This window comes from Panthera tigris, chromosome B2, assembly GCF_018350195.1.
Source record: "Panthera tigris isolate Pti1 chromosome B2, P.tigris_Pti1_mat1.1, whole genome shotgun sequence".
In the NCBI taxonomy this organism is placed as follows: Eukaryota; Metazoa; Chordata; class Mammalia; order Carnivora; family Felidae; genus Panthera; species Panthera tigris.
The window spans coordinates 64,842,691-64,853,421 of NC_056664.1; the positions used below are offsets into that span (position 1 = coordinate 64,842,691).

At 34.2% G+C, this 10,731-nt stretch overlaps 1 protein-coding gene across 3 annotated transcripts in view; it reads left to right on the forward strand.

Moving 5' to 3' along the window:
• Nucleotides 1-10,286, forward strand: part of LOC122238669 (regulating synaptic membrane exocytosis protein 1-like) — a 200,833-nt gene extending 190,547 nt beyond the window's left edge. For 2 of the 3 annotated variants that reach the window (XM_042986657.1, XM_042986659.1), the window contains 2 exons: nucleotides 7,488-7,701; nucleotides 10,203-10,286. In XM_042986657.1, the coding sequence (XP_042842591.1) occupies nucleotides 7,488-7,701; nucleotides 10,203-10,277 (289 nt within the window). In that variant the 3' untranslated portion in view covers nucleotides 10,278-10,286. The remainder of the gene's footprint in view (nucleotides 1-7,487; nucleotides 7,702-10,202) is intronic. The other variant, XM_042986658.1, reaches the window with a different exon arrangement.
• Nucleotides 10,287-10,731: the final 445 nt, after the last annotated feature.

Here is a 10,731-nt window from a genome sequence, read left to right on the forward strand (position 1 = left end):
CCATACTTTTAGTATTCAGGAAATAGTCCAAGTTCCAAATCACCTAGAAAAATGTTTTTGACCAGCTGTGCCAAAGAAACCTCCCTGGTTATTTTAACCAGAACTATTACCCTACAGAACAATTTAATTACATTCCTTGCCACTTGGTATATGTTGTCATAAACTGTTAATTTGTGTTTACCTATAACTTACTTCCTAAGTAGACTGTACTTTTTGGAATCAAGAACTGTGCTTTAGAATTGGGGTTAGTGTTAATTTTTTGACAATAGAGTGTGATGTCAAAATCTTTTAAAGCAAGCCTTCAACCTATCAGGCTAGCGAGATGTTTAATTTCCTTGTCAGGTCTTTCTCCTGGACACCCCTATTGGAGGCACTTGAACAATCTGACATTCTCAGAAGAACTCTCCTAGCTTTAATCTCCATGTTACTAACTTCATGGGCCCTATATTGTACCCTGTTTTATGTGTTCTGTGCCACGGTTGGGAAGGAACACATAAGCCCTTGCCTTTTTATGCTTGTTTGCACATCCAAAAGCAATTCTCCATGTTAGATGGCTATGCACAAGCCACCCTGGTCCCTGTCCCTCTCTTCATCCTAGGGAAAGCCCTTACCTTCCTTCTACACCTGCCTCTTAGGCTTTTGGAATTTCAAAGCACTAGTTCCCATTCCCTCCTACTCTAGGAAAGTCTGTCCTTTGAAAAGGATAGCCAGGAAGAAAGCTGGAGTTGTCTTCTGGCTTCTGATCACTTTCAGGATGGAGGAAGGAAAAATACAAAATAGAAATAAATGCAGTACTGTGCCAATTACAAAAATTTCTCTGCATTCTACCATTATCATTTAGCATCTTGCTGTGTACCATATTTATAGTAAGTAATCAACAAATACTTATTAATATGTAAGAATGTCATTACCAATTTTCTGTTTACATTATTTTGCATTTATATAATGATGTTTTTAAAGAATATCTAGTTTTTTAGGCATTCATCTTTATGTCCTTCAAATGTGTGCCATTAATCACCCAAACAACCTGTTTACAACTGGAATCTTGATGTTTCTTGCGTTGAGTGCACATATGTTAAAATAGTACAATGATTATTACAGAATGAAATGATGGGGAAAAAGTCACATCCTGAGAGAAAACCAAGGTTTCTCTATTAATGCTTTCTTTTTTATAGTATTGCGTATTTTATAACACCATTTTCCCTCTAGATAATTTAAATCTGAAATTTGTGATCATATGTATTGTCAATCTTACTAATCACTAAGAATATATTGTTAATTCTAAAATTGAAATATATAAATAAATTTCACAACAAAGATTTAATATTTGGAATTCTGCATTTACTGACATTCACTGGCATTTATAATATATAATAAAATACGTATTTCCATTTATTATTCATAATAGAACACTGTCACATATTTGATATGTATTAAAACATTAAAACATCAGATACAAAAAATACATATGCTGTTTATGGTTTCACTACAATATCCTGATTCCAAAGGCAAAATTTATTATGAGGACAACATCTTGACAGAGTGAGATATCAGAATAATATAAGGGGAATACGAATTGAGAAAAAGACATTAAAGTTAATTTTACGATACAGCTCTACGCATTGCAGAAGGTTGCAGAATAAGTAGATTTTGAGGAAGTGGGAGTAAATAAATGCTGAACCAACCTTCCTTCCTTCCTTCCTTCCTTCCTTCCTTCCTTCCTTCCTTCCTCCCTTCTTTCCTTCCTTCTTTCCTTCCTTCCTTCCTCCCTTCCTCCCTTCCTCCCTTCCTCCCTGCCTTCTTTCCGTCCTCCCCCCGCCTTTTATAGTATCTGCTGATAAGTAAAGAAAGAACACAGTGGGAAATAAGTTAAAGAGGTTGCTAGAGACTTTGGTTGGACTCTTTCTTTCAGTGAAGAATAAGGGAGTCCTACCTGTAAGGAAGGGAAGAAGCCCATGAAGAAACAGAGTTGAAGCTGTAAGAGAGTTCTGGGCTGAGAAACAGCATGATTTTTCTTCTCTTAATTCTCTCCCAGTGGGAATGTCCAAACCAGTTTTATAAATATGGACTATTGCCAAAACCAGGAAGGAATTGGAAATACACATGAGAGTTGGGTACAGATGGGTGCAGGTCACTAAGGGATAGCATCCGGGAGGATATAAGTCCTGGTAGAGTTTGGAGATGCTTGTGTGAATGACTTCATAAACTGTGGGGTGAAGCACTTACCAAAGAGCTGCCCCAGGCATGTCAGTGCAGCTTCTGGGAGAGCACTGTCCCCTGGCAGCTGTCATCCTTAGGAACTACTCAGAGGGCTAGATTTTTCTTCCACTGAAAGAAAGACTGGAAGAAAGACTGGAAGAGACCTTCCCTCCTAAAATGTCTCATGGAGAAAATGAGAACCTAGAGACCTCACCCTCATAACTCAACTGAGAAACCTTATCTCACCAGCCTTCTTGCCGTGGCCTACTGGAGAAGGACATGTTGCTGCCTGCCCACCTGTTGTGGTCTGGCCCCCTGTCACAGCCTAAGCTGCATACACACATAGGGAACCAGCACTGGGTTCATACATCATCAAAATAGTATTTTGAGTCTTTCAGGAGGACACAGTAGCTTGAAGTTAATTTGAGAAAAGAGAGTTTGGGAATAAGCACTGTAGAGGAGTTGAAACTGCATGAAAGTATTATTGAGCAGGAGTGAAAGGTCATGGGAGTTTCAGGACCTGAGTTCATCAGCATAGCTTTGGCTTGTTCATACTCAGCTTTTGTTCATGTATCTTCAATTAGTCATGATAAAACACTGACATTTCCTGATAGTTAACACTTTCCTGCATTCAGAAATGTTTTCATTTGCAAGTTGAATCCGTATTTGTTGTCATCTTTTATATGGGCTTAGAGTAAGATCTGAAGTATGTGAATTCACAATGATATATTCAGATAGAAAGGAAAAGCAAACCCCTAGACAAAAATTAGTTTTCTCATCAATAAAATGGGAATTTACTTCATAAAGTTATTGTGCATTTAAACATACACATTTCTTCTTTAAATTAAGTAGGAGGCATAATTGGTCAACTCTTTTGTAGATTTTAATGTCATATATATTCCAGTTTTTCATTTCTTTATAGCACTCATTTGTTATTTAATGATATTTGATGAGATAGAACTGAATTTTTTCCTTTTTTAATGTGAAATACTTCATGATACAAAAGCACATATGTAAAGAATAGAGAAAAAGAATAAAAGATATAATATGTGCCTAACACTCAACTTAAGAAATAAGACATATTCAGTACTTTTGAGGCCCAGAGCTTGAATAATTTCATATCTACATGAAAAAAAAATATGTATTCTACCACTGAGGACAATAAATATGTGTGAACAAGTATCGTACTCAATAAGCTTAACAAGTTTATTCTACTGGACAGATAAATACATATGCATATGTATATAAAGTTCTTAATTATGTTTTTCAAATATTCTCTGTAATTATTTATTTTTGATCTGTCTGGTCTGTTAATTATAGAGAGAAAGGTCTGTCAAAGTATCCTACAATGAAGGTGGATTTCTCTACGTTAGTAGTTTTATTATTTTTTGGCTTCATATATTATTATATGCAATTAAGTTTAGAATTGTCTTATAAAAAATTATATGAATACTTTTTAAATAATAGATTATCCTTTTTATCTTTAGTAATGCTTTTTGCCATAAATATTATCCCAATTTTGTTGTTGTTGTCCTTAGCCTTTCACTGGGATATATTTTTTCATTCTTTTATTTCAAACATCCTTCCTAGTTTGGGTATATCTCTTCTAAACCTAATTTAGCTAAATTTTAAAGATCTAACATGTTAATTTTTGTCTTTTAATGATGCTGTAGTCCATTATACATATTGTGACTCCTGATGTGTGTTGGATTGTTACTACCATTGTTTGTCATAATTTCTAATTGTCCTGCTTTGTCTGTGTTTGTTCATTTGCTTCAATTGTTGTCTTCTGTAGATTGACTATTTCCTCATTCCATGTTTTCCACTGGTTTGGATATCATACACTCTATTTCAATTATTTTTGGTGGTTACCTAACAACAATGTTAATTTTGTTCACTTGTATGAAAGTTAAAGCTGAAGTTCTTGGTCACAGAGCCTCAGTACATGTCCCAGGAGCAGTGGTCTGCTTCATAACTATACTCCATCTCTGAATTACTGCTACTGTTTCATTTTTCTCCTGTGAGGATCTCCATACTTTCTCCCCAACTCAAATAGGAATTAAAATTTATTCCTTTAGGGGCACCTGGGTGGCTCAGTCGGTTAAGTGTCTGAGTCTTGGTTTCAGCCAAGGTTATGATCTCACAGTTCATGAGTTCGAGACCTGCATTGGGCTTTCGCTGACATTGTCCTTCCCCTGCTTGTCCTCAATCTCTCTCTCAAAATAAATAAACATTTTTTTAAAGTTATTCCTTTAAATATCCAGTATTTTCAGCATTTTGTGGCAGCAAGATTTTTCAGGATACATAGTCTTCAGTATGAAATTGTTTTTTTTTTCTCAAAATGGACTAAGAACAAAGTATTTGTGTATGAATTTTATAGTTAGCAAGTATGTATTGGCTACTACTAAGGAGAAATATGTCTTAACTATCTTGCTAAACTGTGCATTTCTAATGCTATTTACTGTTTGGTAGAAGAAAGGTGACATGTACAGAAATACTAATAGTATATGGTAAAAAAACCAAAAGACAAAAAGCTGAATGCCTTATGAGTGACCGAATAAAATGCTATGAGATTGTAGCAGAGTAAGTTTTTATCTCACTGGTCACTGCCCTGCATATATTTATTATAAAAAAACACCCCTTTTGATTGGGTCCTATAGGATGGATAAAAGTATTTTGTGTTTGATTTTTTTTAAGTTTATTTATTTATTTTGAGAGAGACAGAGATAGCACAGATGGGGAAGGGGCAGACAGAGGGAGAGAGAGAGAATCCCAAGCAGGCTCTGCACTGCCAGCACACAGCCTGTCGCAGGTCTCAAACTCAATGAAACCATGAAATCATGATCTGAGCCAAAACGAAGAGTTGGACACTTAACCAACTGAGCCACCCAAGCACCCCAATATTTGAATTTTTAAAGAACAGTGGATTTTCAAACCATTATACCTCAGTATAAAGCATATACTAAATCAGGAGATGACAGACTGGCCCACGGGTCCAATCTGGCTTACCATCTGTTTTGGTAATAACGTTTTATTGGAATATAGCCACACTTATTATGCTTATTATTTACATATTATCTATGCTACTTTCATGTTATAATACAGCTGTGTAGTTGTCAAAGAGACTATATGGCCCACAAAGTCTAACATATTTACAATCTGGCCTTTTACTGGAAAGTTTGCCAACACTCATACCAAATCATGTGCTGTATTACAAAGTAAATTCATAGGGAATCTTTTCCCTTTGCCTAGCTTTTGCATTTATATTTACTTAAATACATTTGATTTGATGGTTCTCACAATAAATATCTATCCATGTACTTCCTCTATGCTTAGAGTTTATATATGTTTCTTTGATTAGAGATATTTCCTTGTTCCCACTCCTTAATAATTACTTTCTTTAATAGAAGCCTTAAGATTTCCAATGCTATTTTGTAAGGTTACTTTTGAAGTAGTTAAGATAGCCCCAGTTGTTTTTTAAAAACTTGAGCCTAGATTAATGGTGCTTAAATTATAAAAAATTCAGTGTACCAAATAACATTGTTTTTCAAGCCGTTCAGACATTCTTGCTGTCCTTAAATATATCACTATTTCTATGAACTGAAATTAGCTAGCCTTTAAATTGGGGAGGGCTTCAGATTCTAAACTACTTTATTTCCTAGAGCAAGTATGTGTGCTATTAAATAGAAAAACTGTCAATTGGCAAAGCAGGAAAGGGGTTTTATAATTTTTAAAGTAATTATTAAAATTCTGCTCAAGAGTTGTTGATGTTAAAAGAAAAATATAATGAAATCCCAGTACTTCAAGTACTAGAGTCCTTAGACATAACTTATTTGATTCTGTTTCCAGGGAGTACCAGTTCCCACAGATATCTTAGGTGTAGAGAATCAAGCTAACTAACTGCCTGTATTAACAACAGCATGTGTGTGTACCTTGTGTCCTAGGGAATACATCCAGCGCACTCGCTCAGTTACAGAGATGACTTTCCTAGGAGTTTCTCCATTGTTGTAATGGCCAATGACTATTGGCTAGGCCTCGGACAACTCTCTCAGTTCTCATTTACAAAACTAAGGCATACTTTCACTGGGGATTCACTGGATGTCATGGTGTTCTGTACAGAGCAGCAAATAGTTTCTATTTGTAGCAGTTGAAGATTGAGGGATTAGGGCTGATGGGGAAGGAAGGAGACTTGAATCACATTAAATGTGAACATTCTTATGGAAAATGGTTTGCCTCAACAACTTTGGTTGCATACATTAAATAAAGAGTGGTGACAACTCTCATACAAATTGGGGTATTTGTATGAGAAAATATTTGTATCAGAAAAAATCTGAATATTTGCAAGGTGTGGTTTAACACTTTTCACATATCGTGGAAGGATTAGTGAGCTCAATTATAATGTATAAGGTGATACTTTATATACTGTATGAAATCAAACACTTGATATTAAATACATAAATAATCTCCAAGAATAGGGGTAAAGGAAGATATTTTGTGGAAGACAAATTGCATAGCATTATAATTTATAATTTTTTTAAGTTTATTTTTGAGAGAGAGATATGTGAGCAGGGGAGGGCCAGAGAGAGAGGGAGAGAGAGAATCCCAAGCAGGCTCTGTGCTGTCATCACAGAGCTCAATGTGCAACTCAAACTCACGAAACTGTGAGATCATGACCTGAACCAAAACCAAGAGTTGGGCACTTAACCAACTGAGCCACCCAGGTGCCCCTATAACTTAAAACAGTATTTTTCCAAGTATACATCATGCTCACATAGTGGGTCAGGGAATCAATTTCCTGTGACAAACTTTTTTTTAGACTGTAATCATTATTAAAATAGAATGAGATAGACTATACCAGAGTACATCGTATATAGTTAGCTTAAGTATTTTGTATAACTTCTTCTTCAGTTGTATACACACATGAATGTAGTTGTAAAGTGTTGAGTTCCCCAGTCCAAATACCTTGAAAGCTATTTGTCTAGAAGAAGCAGAGGCGTGGAGTGGACACATGAATTCCACTTTGGGGACCAAAACAGTGATTATATGTTGTACTCGTGTATGTTTCATTGCTAGTAACAAAACTGAGACTAGTGGGTTACATGCTAATACATTTTTTACCAGTGGCCTTTTACTGGAAAGTTTGATTAGTTGAAGGGTAAGATTAGTGGGAAAAATTATTTTATATGTTTTGGTTTCATTCAAATAGCTATACTTCTGTTAAGAAAAATTATTTTTGTTTTTGTCTTCTGTCATTTACTTAGTTTGCTACCGTTTTCTCTTTTGCCCAGGAGATTGCATCAACAATTTGAAAGCTATAAAGAACAAGTGAGGAAGATAGGGGAAGAAGCGCGGCGTTACCAGGGAGAGCACAAAGATGATGCCCCGACTTGTGGAATCTGTCACAAAACAAAGTTTGCTGACGGGTGCGGCCATCTCTGCTCCTACTGCCGCACCAAGTTCTGTGCCCGCTGTGGAGGCCGCGTGTCTCTGCGATCCAACAACGTAAGTGTTCCCTGAGCCTGAGAGGTGCTCTGAGCAGGTGAAAAGCAGTACACCTGCCAAGCAGAAAACATACATGTATTATAAAGTAGACGCAGGCATAAGTGTACACATTAATGTGCCCCTTTCCCATTTTCTGTTTTTCATAAGGTTCATAGTAGTGGAGTAGTGATGAAATAATAAAAAAAATGCTTTCCATATGCATCTTAGTAAATGATTAAAAACCAAAAGATTCAAACCAACAGATTATTTGTGGGAGTAAATTTACTTTCTGAAAAATGTAGTAAATGTGGATTTAGTATCATGAACTAGAAGACTCTTAAAAGTTGTTATATCCAGTTCTTCTTGTAAAAAGAAGAAAAAAAACTTAGTTTCTACAACGTTTGTTTCAGGCTGAATGAAGGTAGAATGTAAGGTGAACTGGGTAGCATTAAATGTAACCGAAGACAACATATATAAAACAATGATTAGCTTCTATGAGAGTAATTTCCTATTTACTGTTGTGGTAAAGTATATAGTGCTAGGTTTCTCTCATGGAAACTATTTTGATATTTAAAGAGTATGTCAAAATACCCTTTTTTAAATTTGGGGGGATTTTTGTACTTATTATCTTCTCTATGAGATGTAGTCTCACCTGATGCAGTTTCCTTATTTGGCTTAAATGAGAGCTACTTATGTTATGCCTGTGCTTTAAATATATACACTTTGTGAGGCACTGAGATGCTCATTTAAGAGAACTAAATATTCTTTATGAAGTACTAGATAAATTCTAATACTTTAGAATACATTTTAATATACTTTATTATATACCCTATCTTAGTATGGTAAAATTATTTATAGGGATGTCTGGGTGAGTTTTCTTTGATGTAGGTCTGCAATGTAATATAGAACAGTTAAGATTATCATATACCTAAAGAATTCCCCATGTTTCTCTAAGTAATTTCATTTATTATCTAATCATATATGCAGTGTAACATAGTACAAAGTTATATTTAAAAATAATATGGAAGCTTTATGCACTCTTGATATTTTCCTAATTGAGAAACCCATGGCTAAAATTAAAATCAATCTCCCTATCAACATTATATTCATTGATAGTGTATTTCAATTGCAAGTAGGGTATTCTAAATATCCCTTCCAGTGAAATTAAGATATTCAGTAAAAGAGAAATGTTTTAAGGTGAGCCCACTATTATCTTTGTGGCCTTGGGAAAATAATTAACTTCCCTGAACAACATCTTCTTTATCTATGAAACTGGATAGTAATAATTACTGTATATGATTATTATGATAATTAAATTAAAATCTAGGTCTTTATGATATATATTTAAGAGTTATTTAGGTGCCATTCTGATGACCACATGAGTTTTCCTCCTGAAAGTTCTTTAGTTAATTATCATATGTTATATTAAGACCTTTTTAAAACAACCTTGGGTTAAAATAGTATCTGGCACATAAAGAGGTGTACAAGAACTATGTGTTAACTTTCTCATCTTTAGTGTTCCTAAATACACTGTTTTAGAATGAATTCTCACAGATGAGACCTGGGAATGATATACAAAATATTTAAAAAAACATTTGGTGTAGGGGTACTGTCCAATCTGAAAAGGTGCTGTCAGTACATAGTAGTGTGCAAATTAGCAGGGTGGAAATGCTGACTGAGCACCCATAGCTGTTGAATGTTTGTAACTTCCCATGATAGGTTTGAGGAAAACCAATAATAATACAGTTAACTAATGAAATATTAAAATTACCTGGGTTAATCTCATGTTAAAGGAAATTGAGCTAAGATGTACCTCTGCTTTGGAGACACCCAAGCCTAATGTAGTCTATCTGTCTCTATAAGCCCATCCAATTTGGACAAAATATTCAAAAGAACAAAATAATAGAAGGCATAACTTTAAGGCATTAGACAAAAATATTGTATGAATATATTGTGTTGTTTTTTTCCCATGACATTATAAGTGTTGAAACGTATATTACATATAAATAGTGCTTGTGGAATAATTTAGGACTACAATAGTTAATATCTTTTTTCTCATTTTTATTCTTTACAAATATTTCCCATTCTTAGATTTTTCCAAATTGTAACTATAAATATTTTGACAGTAATTTGATAAAATTATTTATATAATTTTATTCATTTTAATAAAATGTCTTTTCAGTAATAGGAAGACTAAATATAATAGTGAATTAAGATTTCTTTCTGAAAAATGTTTTAAATATAGATGTAATCATCAAGTACTAAAACTTTTGGAAATTATAGTGCCCAATTTTGGTATCTACTATAGTAGAATTAGTATAGGTGCATTTTCAATGAAAGCTTGAACATGAGTATTTTGGGGAAGAGTAAACATTTACAATGCTTATAAATACCTATGTCTGAACACTTTAAAAATAATACATAATTGTTTTCTTAAAATCTATTAATATATGCCTTATTTTTGTTTTTCTCTTCTTCTTTTCCTCTCTTTTTACTCTGCTTCCTTGGATGCTTTCCCAAAGGAGGACAAAGTGGTTAGAATCCATGCTTTCTTTTCTATAATTTGTTATTATAATGTTGTGAACTTTATTGAGTGAATGTTTCACCTAGTGTTGTCAGTCACTATACTTTCACAAAGAAATGGTATACTAGGAAAAACTCATTCCCAGTTCTCGTGGAAAAATAAATAAATAAAATGGACATCTAGGGGCATTACAGAGTTTTATTATTAATAACAGGTGAAGTCCGGGTAGTTTGAGTTCATGGAAACATTGATATTTATAGTATAGTTTAAATCATTATGAACAATTTGTCCTCTTAGCTTTCTGAGTTTTGATGATGATTCCATCTGCAATAAACAATAAACTGCAATGGAACAATAAATCCCAATGGATTGTCCCTTTCTCAGCACTCAGTAGATGCATAGGCAGGTGATTTAAAATTTTATTGCAGAAGGAATTGAATGTACTGATTTAGTGGCAAGACTGAATCAAATCAAATAAAAAGTCAAAATAAAATGATTTTTCTGTAGAACACAAGTAGCAGAGCTGC